Source organism: Hyposmocoma kahamanoa, unplaced genomic scaffold (assembly GCF_003589595.1).
Source record: "Hyposmocoma kahamanoa isolate Upper Pololo Valley unplaced genomic scaffold, ASM358959v1 117, whole genome shotgun sequence".
NCBI lineage: Eukaryota > Metazoa > Arthropoda > Insecta > Lepidoptera > Cosmopterigidae > Hyposmocoma > Hyposmocoma kahamanoa.
In genome coordinates this window covers 1,552,264-1,575,065 of record NW_020653397.1, presented here as the reverse complement: position 1 = coordinate 1,575,065, position 22,802 = coordinate 1,552,264, and the positions used below count along the sequence as shown (strand labels likewise).

The 22,802-nt window shown below is 35.2% G+C and overlaps 1 protein-coding gene across 5 annotated transcripts in view; it reads left to right on the top strand.

Moving 5' to 3' along the window:
* Nucleotides 1–11,854, top strand: part of LOC113239948 (homeobox protein homothorax) — a 452,743-nt gene extending 440,889 nt beyond the window's left edge. The window contains exons 12-14 of one of the 5 annotated variants that reach the window (XM_026477122.1): nt 866–924; nt 8,875–9,053; nt 11,608–11,854. In XM_026477122.1, coding sequence (XP_026332907.1) covers nt 866–924; nt 8,875–9,029 — 214 coding nt within the window. In that variant the 3' untranslated portion in view covers nt 9,030–9,053; nt 11,608–11,854. Of the gene's footprint in view, nt 1–865; nt 925–8,859; nt 9,054–11,607 lie in introns of all 5 variants that reach the window. The other 4 variants (XM_026477119.1, XM_026477123.1, XM_026477121.1 and 1 more) reach the window with 4 other exon arrangements.
* The last annotated feature ends 10,948 nt before the right edge of the window (nt 11,855–22,802 follow it).

Genomic DNA, 22,802 nt, shown 5'->3' with positions numbered 1-22,802 from the left:
TATGGAATACACTTGTCAGCCATCAGCCATGTCGTCTTTCCATACATCTTTATCTAACACGTAGTCTTCAATTTTGTAATATGATTTTTCGATCAAAATATTTTTAATGTAGTTTTTAAACTTAGGAAATGATAAACTTAATATATGCTCCGGAATCTTATTGTAAAAACGTATACAGTTCCCCATAAAAGAGTTGTTTACCTTGGTTAAACGAATGATTCAATCGCCTTTTGATTTAGAACGTCGTTATCATAATTTAAACTTTTTTAGAGACCCCCACACTAGCGTCTTTCGAGCGTCAAAGTCTAGCCAATGCACGCACAGCGTCGACTCGACGTCCACGCAACCGCAACGGCGTATACCCGGCGTTCGGCACTATTCAGCACAGTAATCGCTCAGTGCTGGCGTTACGTCGCATCGTCGCCGCGCGTACGTCGTGTGAACGCTGTGCGTCTCTTACGCGAATGCCACGAGTCGCGACGTTCCTTGCGTCAGCGCCGAGCGTCAATTACGAATATATGATTTTATTTATATAGGCCTAATTCTACTTGACTTCCCCTCACCACCGAAGCTGCTGTAAGCGAATTACCAAACTTCGTGGGTGTATTTTGACTCTTTAAATTGACTCTTCAAGCGTGGCGATATTTTCGTGGCCGAGGCGTTATCAGCGTTCTAAATACATTCATAAGTATATAAATGTCCATGCCAGTTACTGGTCAAATGTAAGGGATAACACGTATTATAATTATAACACCTTAATTGTAGCTACATTTTTATAGCATATAAATAACCTTTCTTTTTCTCTTAATCTCTCTCGGTCATTGCGTCTATAACAGTGTGTTAATTTACATTGTGTTTGTTTCAGGTTTATCAACGCGAGACGTAGGATAGTGCAGCCAATGATAGATCAGTCAAATAGAGCAGGTAACATTTTTCTTATACGGCTATACGTTATCAATTACTTCTTAATTTTGTTGCACTGTATGTATACTTAAATGTTTATGGACCACGGTAGATTGCGAGAAGATTATGGTAAAAAATAACTGCTTAAATAAATACTATGCTGTTTTTTTCTAAAATTTTCTAAAATTTTTCATTTGATTATTGATTTATAATCAAATGAAAATACACATTTAAATGAAATAAAATTGCTGGGTGGCTTTCAGAAATTAGGGTTTAGAGACTTCATGTACTCGAAGGCCCGTTCTTATAACTTCACTCGTATGCAAACTAGGCTAAATTTAACGTTTATTGGATTTATTTTTCCTTTCATCAATAATTCTGTCTTCACAAACTACCAGGCGTACATAACTCCAACAGTGGTCATCGTAAGAGCTACCTCTAGGGACGTCCAACGTTCAGCATGCATGTTGCATGAGCTCACTGCTCAGCGGTCAATTTGATTGCGGCCTTCAAAGGCGATCGGACGTGGTTAACTTGCCGAATTTCTCCACGTAGGTGAACTCCCTTTCCTGCTAATGGGTAGGGTTTTTTTTTAAACTAAAAAGTACACTTTTACTTTGAGAGAGACTTTTCTTATGGCCATTATAGGTTTTTACAGTTACAAAAAGAAAACATGATCGGGAAAATACCTATTATTGTTTTTAACAATACAAAAACACATGTTACAAAGGTGTTACAAGAATGCATTTTCAGAAGACACTGTGGTCCGCCCTGCGGCATACTAAATTTTCATTATATTTATAGTAGCAGTAGAGCTCCTTCTCAAAGAGTTTGTCCAGGGAAGTACTGCCACCTTACCTATTTCTGCTACCAAGCAGTAATGTAACTATTGCTGCGTTCCGATTTGGAAGGGTGCTGATGAAATTACAGGCACATGGGACTTGTCAACTTATGTCTCAATGTGACGGACGCAGTCGCAGTGCCCCTAAGATCTGGGCGTTAAAAAAACAATACACGCGATATGGTTTTTTTCTCAAACAAACCAACGTTTTGGGCCCTTCACGGGTCCCATGGTCACAGCCATCTGGTTAAAAAAATATGTAAAAAACAAATAAAATACTTTTTTATAAAAATATTTTTATAGAATGCGCATTTCACCTCCATCTCACCTAATGGAAAATGACGATGAGCTCGACGATGGAGCATGAGCGACTAAATAATGTCTTTATAAGAACAATTTTTTACGAAAAATCCAGTAGGTACTATGAAGATAATTAAGTAATGATTTCTAAAACTCTTCACAATTATTGCAAATTCTGAATTTCACTCCAAAGTTTTATTGTAGACCTTTGAAGCCATTATAATTTAATTACACCCTATAGCATAATAATAACCGTTCACCAGTTCTTGAGCCTGACTGAGTCCGTGACCCCGACCGACAGTACCTTTGCCTCGTCTCTCAAATTTAAAAATTCAAAATTTTCCTTTTAGTTTCCACTCACAAAAGCAGCTTAATACATGATGTTAATTAACAGCATTTTCTGTTGATCTAGTAAAAAAAAATTTTTCTAAGTGTTCCATCTTTGCATTAATAATTCTAACTAATTAGTGGAGTGATTTCACAAAAATAATTGAACACCAATTCAATAAAAAAATAATTAAACAGTCTTTAACATAACAATCTGGAACACAAAGCAGCGTTCAAAGTTATCGCTGTTTTCGAGAGAATTTTTAATAATAATACACTTTTTCCCATAAACAAACGTTTTCCAAACTATCTATTCTACAAGAGCTCATGCAACATGCATAGATACAGTGAACGTCCCTAGAGGCGATAGCTTTTAGCGCTGACCACCGCGGAAGTTATGCGAGCCTGGTACACACAGATGGGGCTTGTAATGGCGTCTTCGGACCAGGACGACAGGACTTAATAGATAATGTGAAACGGATATCGAATAATGTTGTTCTTTTTTAAAAGTACATTTTTTCGTAGTTATTTTCATTTTTATATAATCATAATTCAAAGCGTTGACAAAATTACTAATGTCAATAATTCACAATTTTACCTCTACTGTATTCCGGTTTCCTTTTTTGTGCTAAGCCGCCGTGCTTGAAACATATGAACGGTGAATGCTTTAACCGCTATTCTGTAATTCGAATGTCCGACATGAAAGTAACAATAACTGCATTCACGCTCCTCGCCCCGACCGGGAACACATAAAAATGAGAAACTGTTACAAAAACGCGGAATTCCTGAGGAGGAAAATTTTTTGCCGGCCCGCCGACAATATGGAATAGAATTACAAACGACCAATTCTATTTTTACTTTGTAATTGTAAGGACAAAAATTCCGGGGGAAAAAAGAGCTGGCTGAAAAAGGGCTTACTCTTGCGAACGGAGGCAAGAAGGGTAAAAAAGAATAATGTCCGAATTCGTTGACCCGTGGCGGGCGATCCATCACTCTCCCCTCCGGCGACTATCGGCGCTGTATGCGAGCCTGGTACCTTTATCTCGATGTGCGGATGTGTGTACGGCCTTTTGCCCGTTCCGGATTAGACTGCCCTGTCTGTCTGTAATTTCGGGAGTGAATAAAAAATATTCGGATCGTGTCTCGGGGAAATTACTGCTTTCTGAGTTATGTAGCTCCGTTTCTCTTCGATTAAATACGTGAACAAAGTCCAGAAAACATTTCCACGTTACATCCTTGAAGTCCATGACATTAAAGGAAGATTTCGGTGTTTGTTCTTGCTCGATCATTTATTCTGATTTATCCGAGCTTAGCAATGTCATTCATAGTCATACTCTAGTAAGAACCGAGTCGGGAAATCGCCAATGAATTGTCTTCCAAAGCACTTAAAGCACTGTTTATTATTTCAACTTGATAATGAGACAGTTTTACAAATTATTAAAGTCACAGTGACGGCTGTTATACGAGTAATCCTTTCGGCCGCGTAACGATCGACAGTACCAGGAGCGGCGCAATGGCGTATTGGGCAATTTATGTCCGTAAATATAAATTCATTAGCTTCACCAACGTGGTGATATCGAACATCTGCTAATGTATTATGTGCGCCTAGTAGATGATGTTGGATTCCGAAGGTGACAATGTTGACGAGGCGACAAAAGACACTATTGAAGACTAAGCGAATGCAATTTTAAATAATGCTTGTAGATAAGTAATACGCGAAAGTTTGAAATCACGAAACTTGGTTTTTACCCCTCGCGACATATTTAAAAAGGAACACACTCCGAACGAATCTCCTTTTTTGAAAAAAAATACATACAACTTTACGAACCGATCGCAAGTTGGCTTGACCACAGGAAGCGGCGCCATTTTCTCGAGGCCATTGCCAAAACAATTTTCCATCTATCGTCCGGTTCTTCCATTTTCCGTCGGAAACTTGGCCACGCTCGCTTCCGGCTAGGTTTGTTTGTTTTAAAATATGTTTAGGTCTCTTGTACGCACGTGATTGCCTGATAGGTATGAATAGGATATTTTGTACGTTCGTCTGGGTTTCGTATAATAATTTGCTATTTTCGGTCTTGTCACGTTCCTTAAACATTATTTGCATGACTCCTTCTGAATTTACCGTAGTTGCGTTATGTTAATGGCATTGACTTACAAATAAATGGACGACAGGTCTAATACACAAACCACGAAAAAAATGTCCCAAGTCAACCTATTTAAACGTAGTGACATGTAAAGGAATATGAAAAAGCTAAAACGTTGAATTTAAATTGTAATGACATCGCAGTGCTGTCTAATTTTGCTTGCTTCGCTGTCAGTCGAACAAACGAAAACTAAAGCGTGAATGACGCTCTGTATACGATTTTAACGCCCTATAAGTTCGGACACTTTTTAGCGCGGACCCGACGTCCATATAATTGTAAGTCAATGGTTAATAGCGACTAATTACCGGACTAAAAAGTACCGTCTAACTTCATCGATTGTTTTATAATTTGACGATAGTGGCAAGAAATTGACGATTGTCCACAAATCACTGCCGCGTCGTTTTGGGGGCTGTTATTGCTTCCTGCAGCCCTGGTGGGAGACACGCGCCACTGAAGCCGAAGCCGATCGGTTTTAGGGGACCGCAAGACAAATATATAAAAGCTTGAGATAATGATAATCAAGATCTGTAACTGTTACATTTTTTAAGTGGTTTTTTATAGTATAATTTAGGGTATTGCATAAAGGAGTTGTATTGATGGAAAGAATTAGCTGGATAAAGAAAGCGTCCAATGAGGAAGTACTAACGAGAGTGAAGTAAAGCAGAATTGTCTTGAAAATAAAAATTAAAAACCAAAGAGATATTAAGTGGGGCCATCTTATACGACTTTATTATAATTATGACCGAGGAAAAGTTGGAAAAGGAGGTCAAAAAAAAGCCTTCCAAGGGACAGAATGACGTTTGACACCCACAAAAGCATAATTTATGCGTGATGAAAAAATACCTTGCTGGGTAATCTGGTAAAGGTATAAATAGTAGCTACTCTCACTCATTCTTTCTATAAAAAGTAAGGAATATTTCGAAAACACTTCTCAAACCGGAAAGTTGACATTAAAAATATCACCGGAAGACCAAACTGGCACAATGGACCAAACTTCACGATTGTTAGCAAAAAAAGAGTCGCGAATCATTTAGAACTTCAAACAAGCGGTGAAAAGCACATTGCAAACTTTCTACATTTCCTCTTGTTATTTCATTTTGTATTTTTGTTACAAAATTGCGACTGTTTACGTATTTTGGATCTATTGTAGGATACAAAAAAAATTTCGCCTAAAAATAGATTCTCACAATTACGCGAATATATAATATGTTCTAAGTTTAAAATATGCCCGCCACTTAATATTAAACCGTAACATTATTTAATAAAACTACTAATATTAAACCCGTTTAGCTCTTACAGGTACTATCGATTTATGATGTTTGAGATAATTTTTGTAAATGATGAAAGTGTACAATTTTATATTTACAAAGAGCAATCTTTAAAGTTTCTAGTACATTCTTCTCAGGGGAATTTGCCTTGAGCAGTAGAGTTAATACATATGGCGATTTCAAGTCCAATTTCCTTCCCTATAAAATTTGGTTTGATGAAACGAGAAAATTTGATTGAACAGTAGTTCAATTACTCCATGCCTAACAATTGCTCAGGTGACTTTTGGTAAAGATATCTACGACAACTTTTAGTACAAAGCATAGTTTCCTCGAACCAGATTCTAAGCCAGAGTTTGTAGGTTATTAAATGTACTGCAAAAAGGATTCTCGTATTAACGATTTTTCTTAAAATTTCTTCCGTTCTTTCAACTTACGTGAACTCATTTAAAATAAAATTTAAAAAAGTTTATCGACATCTCTTTAACAACAGAGATATTGGCGATTGTCCATTTTTCAAATGTATTTTCATTATTTTTCAAACATGCGTGTTGCTATAATCATTTGTTTTAACTTTCTCATAATACAAACTTAACGCGTAATATGTCCACAATATCATATATATTTACAAGTGAAGCTTGGCCACGTTTGGCACTTTTCAATCAATGGCGCGTGCCACCATAAAGCCCCCATAGGATCCAAGAAGGAAATCGACGTCTATAATGGTACTCCCCATTACTACGATTGATAATCCGTGGGAGAAGCACGGCTATCGGAAACCATAACAGTTTTGTGGCAGAATTGAGTGAATACAAAGTTAGAAACGACAGAGGATGTTTGCTATTTGAATTTGATGTGTGTTTTTTTTGTTTTTAATCCCGACGCAAAAAGACTTGTAAGTTGATGCCTTTGTCTATAAGTCTGTCCGTGGCTTCCACACAAATGGGTTAATCGCAAATTGTTTTTTTTTAAGGTAATAAAAAATAAAAATAATCGTGATGTCAAAATAGGTCCCTTAGCTTGCAATACAACTACGCCGGGGCTTGTCCTCCATACAGTTTTCGTAAGCTGATTGAGGCAGTCTTCAATTCTTTCAGCGAATTCCTTTTATATCTGCAATAGACTCAAAATGCCTTTCTCGAAGTAATAATTTTAGTCTCGGGGCTAGGAAAGAGTCAGACGGAGCCATATTAGGTGAGTACGGTGGTTGGTCGATGACATTCGTCCAGTTTTTGGCTAAAAACGCTTGCAAAATTAATGAATTGTTATTCGCCCAAATCCGACCGTTTTCGGTGGATGTTCGTGTAATTAAAATTATTTATTCACTACACCCGAATAGTATTCGTTCAGAATCCGGAACTATACGAATCGAGAAAACTTGTGCCCACTTTGGATGTCGCTTGTGCACTAAGTCCTTTCGAATCCGAGAAGATACGAATATCGCTCGTACGCCTAGAGATAAAATGATCCCTGTGATATTTCGGACCATCGTTTCTTGGATTCGGAGCTGGGGGTCTACAAATGAAAAGACGCGTGATGCGAATGAAGTTTATACTGGATACTTGTCTTTTAATTTTGTCGAATATTACTTATTTGACAGTAATTGTTTCGGACGGAGACCGAGAGAAGCCCCCCTGCCCTGATACTAATGGGACGTAATATGCAAACGGTCTAAGTATAATTTTACTGTAAATACCGTGGTCCTTAATTCCAGTTGACATGAACAGCATAATGCATTACTTAACACTTAAACAATATGAGAAACGAAACTAGTTTATCCGAATCTAAATTGCGTATATTTGTTTTGTCAAACAAACCAAACGTTTCGGCAACAACGGTTCTTTACATGTCCCATGGTCACGGCTGAGTGGTTTGTGGCTTGTTGATTTGTTTGAAAAAATAAATATGCTCGATTTCGAGATTCGGAAAACGTAGTTATTTCCATTGTAGGTATGACAATAGCAAAGACCTAAGAAATATCGATACACATTTAGTTGATTTTTATAATATCAGCATGATCTGTTTGATTCGCATTCGCATTGCACCCTTAATGTAACAAAGTCACATGTGCAAAATGACAACTTTTGAATAAGATGGTTTTAAAGATTCTAAAACGAAATTAGTCGATAACTTTTGTATATTTAAATAGGAGAGCTATATATAAATCTGTTTCATGTAGTTTGTATTGTATTCATGACTTTCATGTGATAAAAACACTTTTAACATATCGCACTGTTAATACAATAGTGTATTAATTCAAAAAGTGTATTTTCTCAGAATTGATGAAAAACAAATTACTCACTTCCCGCATAAAATCATTAAAATGTGCATGTTATATAGTTTATTATAGACACTTAAACAATTTCTCAAATATATATTTAAAAATAAAATGGAAAAAATAATTTCATAGGAAATGAAACTATTTTTCCGGATTTAAATCGCGTATATTTGTTTTTTCAAACAAACCGACGTTTCGGGCCCTTTACAGGTCCCATGGTCACGGTTGACTGAGGTGGTACAGTCATCAACCAGTTCTGTCTAATATTAATGCAAACCACCCTATTTTTTCACTATAGTTACAAAAGTTATTAATTAAATACTTTGTTTTTAATTTTACAAAGAAAGATTCCAATTTACGCTACATTACGTTTTACAAATTATTTTATTGAATGATTTTTTATTAAGTTCAATTTATTATTAATTATTAATAGAAATTAAAATAAATTAAAACACATTAATTAGTACCTATAAATATGAAATTATTTTTTACTTTTATTATCAAATATACTTCTAATTGGCAAATAGGAGTTGTTTAGATGTCTAATAAATTTTAACCTGTACATAAATTATAATAATCTTTCACGGGAACTGTGTATTTAGTTTTTCAGCTATTCTGAATAAATTCACTTTTTGAGTTAATACACTATTGTATTAGCAGTGCGATATGTAAAAAGTAATTTTCGCAATTTTTCGAAATACAACACGATTTCTTTCCGTCGTCGATATAAATCCAGGTGTATGTGAAAAATGCTGCCACTGATCACAGCTGATCCAACAGCAGACTTAATTAACCTTGCAGTATTCTACCCCGCAGTATTCCCTCACGCGGGTCCCAGTGGCGCGTACAGTCCCGAGGCGACCATGGGCTACATGATGGACGGCCAGCAGATGATGCACCGCCCCCCCACCGACCCTGCCTTCCACCAGGGCTACGCGTATCCAGCTGAGTACTACGGACACCACCTCTAATGCTGACTGTAAGCACTTGTACATGTAAGTATGGTAATACAATTTTATTACACCAATGATAATTATAAATTTATCTGTAGACACAAACATATAATGAGACAAGTATGTCATAGCCTACACGGCACTCGGGGCGTAGGGTTGTCACATTATTGTTTTAGTTACTTTTAGTAGCAGTAGAAAGAGTTCCTATTTCTACCGCCAAGCAGTAATGTAAGCATTACTGCGTTCCGGTTTTGAAGAGTAAGGGTGCTGGTGAAATTACAGGCATATGGCACTTTTCAGATCGTGCCCCTAAGATCTTTGCGATTTAAAACTCTGACGTCGTTAGGTTTTACACCCATCCTACCTATAAATTTCAAAAATCCTAGAAGATTCTCCTCTTCAACCGTGAGATGTTGAAGAGTTAAAACAGAATTGTACTCAACAAAAGAACTTTTCTTTCGTAAATCTTAAACATTGGACTACCAAGTAGTAGCAGTAGAGGTTCTTGTGAAAAATTTAGTCCAGAGAAGTACTGTCACGTTATCTATTTCTGCCGCCAAGCAGTAATATGAACATTACATGAGACTTATCACCAATGTCTCAGGGTGACAGTGATCTTTGTGATTTAAAGCTCTGAGTGGCACTGCAACTTTTATGGACATGCGGGTCGCAAGAAGTTGTATAATTATTGTACATCATTCTTTTATTCTCGTTACTTGTTTTGTATTAGCTTATTCTTACAAGCTACCATTGACTTACAAATAAATGGACGACGGGTCTAATACAAAAACCACGAAAAAAATGTCCCAAGTCAATCTATTTAAACGTAGTGACATGTAAAGGAATATGAAAAAGCTAAAACGTTGAATTTAAATTGTAATGTCATCGCAGCACTGTCTAATTTTGCTTGCTTCGCTGTCAGTCGAACAAACGAAGACTAAAGCGTCAATGACGCTCTGTATACGATTTTAACGCCCTATAAGTTCGGACAGTTTTTAGCGCGGAACCGACGTCCATATAATTGTAAGTCAATGCAAGCTACTAATATACTATATTGTCACTCGGTATCATAAAAAATAACAAAAATGTATAATGGAAGTGAGAAAGGTGTCAAAGAGACCCGTGCTCAGGTGTGGCGGCATTCAGGAGTTAACACAGATACTATAAAAAACATGCCCATCGTCGTCAGTATAATAAATCGCACTACATTCCAATTCGTGGATATAGCTTTATGTGCTTCCAATTCATTTGAGGCAATCCGCCGATGGACATTCATCCGGACTCGAACTGAGACAAATAATGGATGTGCGGATCCTCCTTGCGTTCGCGGCTTTATAAAATTACATTAAGAGATTGGAACTGTCGATTTTACGAGTTACTTGATACGAATGAAAATTTAAACTAAAGAATTTTAACTGTAACGAATATGTGACAATTTTGGTGTAAAGATAGGTGTACATAGGCTACTGAGCGAATTAATGAGTCATTTAAAGAATAACCTTGTAAAATTTATGATTCTGTTAATTTTATGAGTTACTTTAGAGGAGTGAAAATTGAGACTAAAGAATTCAAACTATTACGAACAATGGTGAACGTTTTTGTATAAATATTGGTAGATTCATCGTTTACTGGGTAAATTAACGAATTAAAGAATGACTTTATAAAATTACGTAAAAAAATATTCTGTAAGTTTTATGGATGACTCTATGGGAATGAAAATTGAAATTAAAGAAAACAATGTATAACCAACAACAGTGGAATTTTTTGAGTAAAGGATTGGTAGATTCGTCGTCGACTGAGTGAGTGAATGAATAAAAGAATTATTTAATAATGTTAAAAGATTGATTCTGTAAGTTTTATAAATGACTTTATCGGAATAAAAATTGAGACTAAAGAATGCAAACTATAACGAACATTAGTAACTTTGATGTAAAGATTGGAGGGTCTAGGAAATTAATAAGTGAATGAATGAAATAATGACTTCATAAAATTACATCTCTCTTAAGTTTGAAACTAGATTGAACTCAAATTATTTTGCTAAAATATGATACGGAGCCAATGTCGACAAGCACCCGATAGCGACTGATAGTGCAGCGGGCGAGAATTTAATAACTACAGGGGGTCTCAATGATTATCACTAATATCAGGCTTCTTACCACGGTGTGACTTTTTATTTTCTCGAAATTTCAGAAAGGTTCCACGCTCCATACCGTGGTAAGAAGCCTGAAATTAGTGATAACCATTTAGCGAATAACCACGAAATCCTTAAAATCTATACAGGATCTCAGTTGAAAATTTAACACTCTGTAGTACATAAAGAGAAATATCTCTATATAAAAACTATGTGCTAAGTTAGATATTTTTTAGATTATTTTCAGGATTTGACATGATCGAGTAAAGTACATGCTATCGTATAATAAATTACCACATTCTTTAGACCATATTCTTAAGTGTATCGTATATTTTGATAAGACCGCTATCTAATAGTCAATAGCTAAGCCAGTTGATCTATTGAACGACTTTTTTCTTTAAGTCACTTTTTACTGGTGTATTATAGTTTTATTAACACTTCTATAAGAATGTCTTTTTGTTACAGATATGAATAACACTGACCAGGATTCCTGGTCTCGCCACGGCTTCGACGACCGGCCTTTGGGCCCACGTGATATAAAGGAGACATGTACATACCACGCATCTTTGTAATATTTCAAAACTGTATACGATCTCCTAAATTAAGAATTAAAGTCAACCCTTAATATTTAAATTAATGTATTATATTAAAAAGTGACAGTGAAAGTGACTGTTGTTTATATACATATACGGTGCAATCGCCATTATAAAAAAAATGAGTAAATTTTATTGTTTATTACCACTATATTTTGATGTCTGATCGTTTGTCATTCCTAAAGAAAAACGGCTGCTTTTCAAGAAAAATGTTTTAAATCTAAATAATTTATTTTTTATTTATAACGCAATGGTATTTTAAACCATATTCCTAAAGAATTAGCTGTTTTTGAAATAGGCCACTATTCTATAAAAGCAATCGAAATATCGGTTTCGACAAATAATAAAATAATGTTCTAATCATTCACGGCACATAAAGATTTATTCGCAGGAATCGTTTATTTTTAATTAGTTACTTATTTGATGATTTTTTTTTAATAAAATTTTATCAGGCATTAATTTCATAGTGGAAATAAGCGTAAAAGCGGTTTATATCATGAAAACAATAGGAACAAAAAACGGAATGTAAACAATAATGGTTTGATAGTAATGGTATAAAGATATTTATAGATAATTGTGTATTGTTACTACGTATAAATAATTGAATTAGTTGATAAGTTAACTAAACTATTCTGGAAGTATGGTCGCTTGTGGACAGAACACTGGGTTTTATAAAAAAACGAGTTTAATTATTTTCTTTAAACTGGTTGTGATTTTTGAGATTGTCTTGTTTTTAATTAAAGGGTCTTTGAATCACCTGTTCCTTGGACCCATACTTGAACCTATTATAGTTAATTTCTCAACAAAAAAATAAAATAAGACAGCATTTCAAAGAAACCCAAGATTTATGATTTCATGAAATAATAATTTCATGAAAGGCATATTGTATAATTTTTTTAATTATTTATGTTTCATGAAATTAATATTTTATGAAATTTATATTTCATGAAATTCATATTTTATGAAATTCACGATGCAAATAGTTGTGCCATACCAAATGTACCAAATCAAATTATTTGGTATTTCACAAAACGTGTTTTCCCATGACACAACTAGATGTATCATTTCAGTTAGTCCACGAGGAATATGTCGATAAAACTCAATGTCACCCATCAACCAGTAAAGCCCTGAGAAACATAAGTTCTGTATATCTCTATAAAGTTTTGTTTCTGTTACTTTTAAACTAACTTATTTGAATTTGAATTTAAACGCTCAAATCGTACTTCTAGAGAAACGTCAATTTCTTGAAATTATTATGCTGATGGATTTTGAGGGTGTGGTATTAAGAAAAATAGTAAAATTAAAAAATTACTCTGGACTATCTATTACTAAATAATTATCATCATAATTACTAAAAACAAAGACCGAACAAAAAAGTTAGAAAGCTTCCAAATTGAGAGTTAACGTCCGAATCTATGACTTAATTTCAGTTTGACTATTTTTTGCCCGCATGCCGAAAACGGTTCACAACCCTTAGAAAAATGTTTGACGCATGGCCACGTCCTTAATGATAATGATGTTAAATAAATAATATTATAATTTGGCTGTATAATTGCGAACTTGCCTTCAAAATTAATCAGCTGTATGATATAATTGTCACCTATATTGTCCGCGCAGTTTCGTAATTTTGCGTTACAGGAGAGATACATATCTTCGAATACTTTTATATATTTATTATTACAATTTATAATTATTGATAATTATTATTGTAACTATCACTTCACCTTGCCTTGGTGTTCATAAAGTAGCACAATTCGAAACCGATGTATACGATAACAAAAAATGATATTTTACAATGTTAAAAAGAAGATTTTTAGCTCTATTTTGTCTTTGAATACCTGACGTTTGCCTTCTATGTTACCAGGAGACCATCGTTTGTGTATTTAAACGTCTACGAATGGAAGCTTATTTTGTTGATAGCTAATTTTCATAAATAAATCTTTCTTAAAAAATAGAAGCGCATGAAATATGAAATGTTTCAAATTTCATGCTTGTAGACATTTAAATATGGAAACAGAAAAGGAGTGTGATTTTTCATGACTGAAAAAAAAAGTGAGCTTCTCCTAGATTATGACTTTTGTTTTACGTTCCGTGGGTAAATAAAAAAAACAGTATTTATTTTACGAAACGTTATGTGTTCGCCCATGGATCAAACCTCGGAACTAGATTTCCATATATTACCATAGATAAATGTAAATAGAGGTGGACTGAGTCTTAATACGCGAAAATATTGCGACAGGAAGAAGATATACGCACTTGCTAATAAGTTATCAAAAACTAAAAAAGTATACAAATTGGAAAAACATTATTTCAAATTTGTATATGACATTTGTTATACGAATATACATTTCAAGAATACATTCTTGAAATATATAATATACATTTTAATTAGCACATGAAATGAAGTAAATAAGTAAATATTTTATGTTAAAATTGAACCTGTCGTGAGAACTTTCAAAGAGGTCCAGTCACATCTCTGATACGTTGAAGTAATGCACTGCATTACGGCCTTATGTCATGTATACGAACGGAAGCTACACATATATATGTCTTAGTACATATATAGCTACGATATATAGCGGAGATATCCGAACAAGCTTTATTCTAGGGTAATTACCACCATGTTTTGTGAATGATATAGTCCTTTCAGGAACATTTCAAAGGTCGCTTCACGTTTCAAAGTTGTTTATTAGTTCTTAGACATTTGTGAAATATTTCATATTTGTATATTTCATATGTGTATTGTAGTTTATCTGAAGGTACGATTTTCATCTTTAGTGATGTTCTGTTGATTAATGACCTTTAGTATAATGTCCCGAAATGAACTATATCTCTATTCTCTCATTTTAGAAGGAGGTTTGTTAACTTTTGTAAATATATCATCAAATTATATATAAACATCGTCTTACTTTGTATTATACCGTTTCAGTTCCAGTGAACATTCAGTATTAAGTTGGAAAACAATGAAAAAAACCAAATTCTTTTTTCCACAACACATAATCTTTGTTGATATTCCCATATGTAATTGTTATATACATTGCGTGTAATATATTTTTTAATAAAAGGTCTTAAATAGTAGTGGTTAGGCATTAATGTATTAATTGAAGAATTTTATTTTGATTTTTCCCATTATTATATGTATATGTATATTATACATAATGATTTTTTAAAGTCATCAGATGTAAATATAGTGCTAAAAGTGGACATGATGCGTCTCTCAGCGATTTAAAGCAAAATCAATTATGTGGAACGTGAACAAAGTTGATTATATATTTGTATAATTTCATCGAGTATATAATATAAATATACAAGGATAGTGACAGGTTTATAATAATTTTAGAAGAAACGCTGACGGGACGTTGGGATGACGATACTGTGTCGGCATTATGAATGCTACGAATTGTGTAAAAAATATTAAAACATAAAAAAATTTCTTGTTTCATTTCATTTTCTTGACTCATATCACTTTATTATTATTAATACAAAGTTCGAACAGCAAGAAAAATTCCTTCGATCTGACTGGTTTAGAACCAATCTCTGTGCTACCTTAGCTACAGACCGAGTTAACAGATCTTACAAATTTCTTTATGTGTTTGTCACAGATTTTTGAATTAGTTTTTTCGCGTCAGCGCACCTGTGAGAAACTTATGAAGTTACCAACTCACCTGATCACAGGTACTTGGCTAAGTGAGAAACTTAATGTGATTTAGACCCGAAAAAAAAGTTACTCACTCACCTAGTAACACAGGTACCTGACAGAGTGAGTAACTTCATAAATTTCTCACAGGTGTGCTGAAGGCCTATTTTGCACATACAGGTGTTTCACGAAAAGTCAGTATGTGGCGGAGCGGCATTTTGCTACCATGTGATACACGGTTAAAACATTATAAACGGTAGTTTCCCTAACTCTATCGAGACTATCTTATATTTCATTTATCCCTCTATATACAAGTATAAAGTATATATTATATCCCTCTATATATGAATCTTCACTCAAGTGGAGACCACGGCTGTGGTGGGTGCAGGATCCTACTCGTGCCATCCAAGCTCTTCCAAGAATCGCAGCACCCTTTTGGGTTTGCTGAAATCTTCGGGGACTCTATGATACCTACTTTACACTGTAGTTGGCCACACCGGAGTATTGTAACTTACACGTAAAGAAATTCGTGACATCTGCTGATTAGCTCAGTTGCTTAACAGCTGTGTTCCCGACATGTCAACAGACACTGATTCAAAATATTTCACCTCTAAGGGTGGTGAACCTGGGAATGAATCCGGTTTAATGCACTTTCCGGTATCCGATTTCAATAAAAATTGGCAAATATGTGGAATTCCACAAACTTTTGAAGTCGGAATTTTTTAATAAAACAGGAGTTTAAGTGACTGTTTCATAATGAAAGGCGTTAAAATACGAGCGTGGGTTAATAAAATAAAAACATCACACGAGTGTTTTAATGCCTAATTATGTACAGTTACCTAGACTGCTTTATCTACACACATATTATAAGCTCTCTGTGATGTGTTCAGGAACCGCATGTAACGACTGGCGAAATGGCGGCAAATAAAAACTTTTCTCGCGCATGTCACACAACCGTAGTTTTTATTTTTAATTCATAAACAAACTAGAATCGGCCCCTACTATCATATCGTTCGATATCAAGTAACGTGTGAAATTCAAAATTGTTTGCTATTGACATTTCGTTTCGAATAAAACTTCATCTCGACTGATATTAGAATTGAGGTCCAATCAAATTGTTTTGTTTTTCAGAGATGTTCGAAATTTGAATGTAATATTAACATCGAATTCGATGTTATTACGAAGCAATAATAACATTTTCACAGATAAGAAATTTGTTCTAACAAAACAGTTTACCTTTATGCTGGTCGTAATTTGCGGTTTTTTAACACAGCATAGAGGGTTTATGATATGTGTGTAGATAACAGTAATAATTATTATGAAATGTGATTATGTTGATTGGTGACAGCCCGTGGAACGGCTTTTCAATTAAAAGATCGAAGCTAGAAACCCTATGGTGGTGCCCATCTATGACTTTAAAGTTTGAATTACGTAAGTTTATGTTTAGTCGGGTATTTCAACGCGAGTCTAGGTTTTAGGAAGTAAGGTGTGGGGTACGCCACTCGAGTTCTGCAATCCGCGCGCTCAAAATTAATCTCGACAAGGACCCGATAGCGACTGACGGTGCAGCAGGTGGCGCGGCTTATCGTTAAACCGCTAAGCAATTTTCAAATTTTGGGCTAAATGTCAATTTAATTACAGGTCTGTAGTTGAAAATCAAAATATAGCAGGTTCTCTCTAAAACTTAAAGAGAAATATCTACGTATAAAAATTATTTTAGAGTTCGTTTTACAGTTTTATTTTTAGCCTGTTTTCGTTATTTTATATGATCAGACCTTAGAATAATAACGCATATAAACCTAGTGGGCCTACCCACTGGGCGCGCTTCAATTTGCCTCACGAGCGGGCGGGCCTTCAGTGCTCAAGGACAACTTGCACCGCGAACAGCTCAAGAATTTTAGCTAAAAATGACGAAATGCGCAGTAAATGAGTGTAAAAATACGTCAGACAAACATAGAATAGATACTAACATCACATTCCACAAGGAAGTAACGCGTTTCAATTTGTATTTTTATATAAATATTCACTAAAACCGAAAATTAACGTACTACTAAAACTAGCCTACATGAATTTGATTTTTGCCTCACTTGTGACAGTTCGTTTGATATGAAACTATCATTCTATGCGTTATTATTTTAAGGATCAGACATAGTACCTTCTATCGTGTAACAAACTAGAACGTTCTTTAGACAATATATATTTATTTATTTTTATTGAGCTTCATCACCTATTGTTACTTCGATACATGTACGTTTTACATTGGTAGGGGTGTTTAGCTAGACGCACAACCATTTAAAGATGAAAGAACAAACTGAATATAACGACAAAATATGACAATCAGATTAAAAAATATACATCTTAAATATATATTTTAGCGTAATATAAATTTTTCCAATAAATGCTACGAATACTGCTAGTTTAGTACTTGCTAAGGATTGCCTTGCGGAGACCGGTTATCGAGTACGATAAAATATCTACTGTTGCACTATACTCATTATGTAGTCTGGACAGACGGCTGATCGGTGAGTTGAGACCCAATTTAGTTCTCCTGTGTCGTGGTAACAGAAGAGCAACTATCTTTTTACGGGGGTATCGATGGGGAACGCTTAGTTTGAACATTGATGTCAGTTGTGGGCAGTCTATCCTGTTAGTAAATAAATAAATATTCTTAACTGTATGGTATATTTTTTTGTAAGATTGTTATTTAATAGTAAATGCATTTGATCAAACAAAACAGTTTCTCCCGCTTCTCCTCCGACTCACCTTAAAAAGGAAAACATCGAAATGAAGCTTTGTTCAGTATGCAAGTATGCAATCCCTGTCTCTTAGAGAGATCTCTTGGACATACAACAAGTTTATGATAATGATGAAGTATTGAAATTTTGGATTATTCCAAATTATATGTTAATGAGGTGAAAGATGTATGTACACACATCAAAAAAAGTTTGCGATCACTTCGAAAAACTGAAATCATTTTTGTTACTGTAGATTATATTATGATTTAAAAATTAAAAATAAATTAGAACAAAATTAAAATATTTAAAAATAAATTAGAACATAAAACAATGACCCCGTTCAATTGTTTTTTCATATAAAAAGGCTTTCAGTCCTAGCTTACGCTCATTCAGAAATCTGATTTAGTCAATTATAAGCGATTCAAGATATTTTTCGCGGAAAGTTGTGATTGAAAAAATGCCAAGAGGATTATCAGAGGTTTTACGAGCTAGAATAGTAACTTTGAGGGAAGAAGGATACACCACAAGAGTAATAGCACGCAGACTTGCTATATCCCAATCCTGTGTCGTGGCTACGTTGCAGAGGTATCACGGAATGGGGAATTTAGCTGACCGACCCCGCAGCGGTCGCCCAACTGTTTTGACAGCTGCCCAAAAGCGCTATATTAGATTGCTGGCAGCCCGTGATCCAACAATCAACGCCACTAAAATAAAAGCAGAAGTCAGGGCCGCCTCTGGGCTTGAAGTTAGCACGCAGACCGTTCGCAATTGCTTGCACCAGGCTGGATTACGAGCACGGAGGTCTTGGCGAGCTCCGCTCAATTCCCGGCAACGTCAACAACGAAGATTGCAGTGGGCTAGACTTCGGCAAAATGAAGAAGGTGAGGACGAAAACATTTGGCAAAACTGTCTCTTCGTTGACGAATCCCAAATCAGCACTCATCCAGATAACCGACGTGTCCGTGTCTGGAGAAGACCAGGCGACCGTGAAAGACAAAGAACTGCCACTGGAACAGTTCAGCAAGGCGGAAAATCGGTGTCCTTTTGGGGTGGCATTATGATTGGAGCTAGAACGCCTTTGATTCCGTATCGGGGCTTCATGACAGCAGACATGTACAAAGCAGTTGCTATTGATGATATCGTCAGACCATTCCGAGTAAACCATGGGCACCAATTTGTACTGGTCGATGATAATGCGCCCGCACATCGAGCTCAACGAGTCAATGCTGCTCTTCAAGAATACTATATCACACAATTAGACTGGCCTGCCGGCTCGCCCGACTTAAACCCAATAGAGCACGCGTAGGGTGCTCTTAAACGAGCAGTATGGAACCGTGAGCCACGTCCCCAAACAGTTCCAGAGCTCAGGGAAGCCGCTATTGAAGAATGGGATAGGTTACCCCAGGAAATGCTGGATAACTTGATCCTCAGCATGCCCAGGAGGATCTTCGCATGTATTCGAGCCAGGGGAGGAGTTATTTTATATTGAATTCACACCTTTTAATAATAAATTGTTGTTTAAGTTTAATTAAACAGTCTTTTTCTTTCTATGAAATTTCTATCACTATTACATTATGACTAATGGCTCAATTTTTTAAAATAAATAATAAAAAATAGTTTTATATTTTAATTTCAAACAGGGTATTCCTATTTAAAGAAAGCATACAACATAGATTTTTTCTTGATAAAGTTAAATTTAAAGAATTATAGGAGCTTATGCTATTGATCGCAAACTTTTTTTGATGTGTGTATGTCAGGATTGTAACTAGTTGAAGGCTGTGGCTCTGCACACCACAATAGGAAAAGAGCGTGAAGCGTATGTATGTATTAACTCTTATTATTGTGAAAAGTACATTTCTGACATTAGTTCATTTTGACGCTGGGTTCGATTCCCGGTAGGACCAATTTTGGGAATACATACTGAACACAAGGCAAACAAAGGTGGACTTATCTCTAAGAGAAATCTCTTCCAGTCAAAAGTCCTAACGTCATTAATTTGCAAAACCTCTTACGTGTCATTTTGGTCGACAAGAAGCTTTGTAAATATTTGTAAAGTGTATTCGAAGATACAGAAACATTTTAGCATCATTCATACATTTAAATATCATTGTTTATCCAAATAACAAAAAGAACAAACTACTCGGAAAATTTTACAGAAAAAAACTCTTTCATTTTTCTATGATAGTTACTTTTAACACATAGGAGATATTAAATTTGCAACGACGGTAAGCAAGTGACAATATGCGCTAGAGAATGAGAGATAAATATTTATAACTACCTGATAAATTTACCATATTACCTAGTTTTAGTTGTTTACTGAACTTGTAAGTTTTTCCAGGCTATGATGCATGTTGAGTGCATTTATTTGAAGTTAATAAATTAATTGTACTACACATATCTAAACTATAATAGGTAGTTACGTTAACAAAAAAGTAACAATATGTATAAATGAGAGCCGTACCCTGGGGCATCGTGCCCAGAAAAATAGCAACATTTTGGAGTTTTTTGAAATTAGTTCAGGTCTGGGTGTTCTGGGACATGCCCCAGAGTGAACTCCATTGCTCTGGTACTGGAAATTAGATTGAGACCAGGCAATTTCCGTGGTTAGTCACACATTATTTCTTTTCTAGTAATTAGAAAACTTTTAAAATCAAACTAGTTATAAGGTATATATGCCTAGGTACATATTTCTTTGTATTATGTATTAATACCATGTAAAGTGACGACGTGCACCTGGTGGTAAGCGACAATACTGTCCATAACAGTTGCAATGCCACTCAGAATTGTATGCTGTCGTCACCCTAAGACATAAGTTGACAAGTACCATGTACCTGTTTTTTCACCAGCACCCTTCAAAATAGTAATGCAGTAATTTTCACAATACTGCCTAGCGGCAGAAATAAGTCCGGTGGCAGTGAGACAAACCCTTTCATAAGAAACCTGCTACAGAACGGAACATATCAAACAAAATTATAAACAAATTTTTATCTAATAAGTGCATATATATAATAATAAAAAATAAAAAGTTGGATAATGTTTTAATTTCTCTTGCGAATGAATCTAATAAAGCTACACTAGTTACAAGGAGCACATAAATTGACATAGCTTCAGTTTCATCTGAAGCTCGCGTTTCTTTTGTCGCCGGGGGCCGGGGGTGCTGCGGGGGCTGAGGGGAGCGGTGCGGGGGTGCAGGGGGGCTAAGGTTGACAAATGGGCCGCTCCGAGCATCCGCGAGCGATACAATCGGTGCGTTGCTTACTGCTGCGCGCGGTTGTAGGAAAAAAACAGGGTTGGCTAGTCAAAATTTTCCTAATACGTACCTCAAATATATTCAAAATTAGATTTTACATTTTATTTAATACAATTTGAGTACCAATCAATGTTAGACGTCGAACTACAGATCTTCTGAGTGTGTGTAATGGGTGCGCTAAGTATCTGTCGAGCTCAATTATTAAGACTTAGGTAAGTATCGTAAGTATCCAATTTTCAAGACACTGCACGCTATCAATACGAGAAACCTATCATAGTAATTTTGACTTAATGTGTACCTATCTGTCTATTTTCATTACAAGCATTAAACATGTGAAAATTTTAAGCTATTTCACTTACCGCCTCTAATTTTTTTTATTAATAATAAATCAAAGTTTAAGACAGTGACAGCCCTATGGCACGCGTCACTGGACTCGTCCCAGAGTGCCATTACTCAATGTCGGCCGCCATTTTCGAGACCCCGCCCGCTACGCCGCCGTAGCGTTGTTTCGTAGCAACCGACTGCTTGCCTATTGCTACAGCCTCATGCTAGCCTGGTACATTTGGATTATTAAGAGAGTTTAATTTAATCGATTATTTTTTATAAAAAATGCAAAATTAATCAATTTTATTCAATTTAATCAAATTATTCTCATGATAAATAATGGCCGTCTCAGTTTTCATCCGTTGTCGTCCGCGACAATTTTCGTAGAAAGAAAATCACTTCAGTGAACCACAGAAATGGACCACATGTAAACAAATAAATAATAGGCTGGGGATATGCACTCAGTTGCAGTTCTCATTATGGCGAAATAAAAATATTAACACTTTTTAAACATGTTGGAAAATGTAAAAAGTAATGAAAAAAGATTACACTTATTTATTCTTTTGCGGACCATGCAACTCTTTACCGCCCTATAGGCCAGTTAAATCTATATATCTACAATGTCTACAATAAACTATGTGAAAAGGTTATAAAAAAACTGTCATACAGCCAACTGCGCAACAGTGTCTGTAATTGCTAGAATTAAAAAAATTGTCTATGGCATTATTATTTTTTTAAATTATGATCGGCACTTATCTGCATTATATACTTTTACAATTAGAAAATGCGGCGGATTTTTCTGACCATCATTACATTTATGGCCAATGCTGAATATATAAATAATATTTTTTTTAATAACAGAAAGGCAGTAAATAAAAACTAAAGCGCTTTGTACATTGGCGGGAAAGAGGATTGCCTGACTCGTACATACAATACAGTGCCTTACTGGCTCGGCTATAAAACCCATACTTAATCAAGCAATCCACGACCTCCCGACCTCTGTAATCTATAACTAATTACGTTAACATGCAAAGATTAACTTACAAAAAATAATGTTCAACTTGTGTCGTTAAATCACCAAAAAGTCATTAAAACCAGTTTGTCCATTAGTGTTAATAACC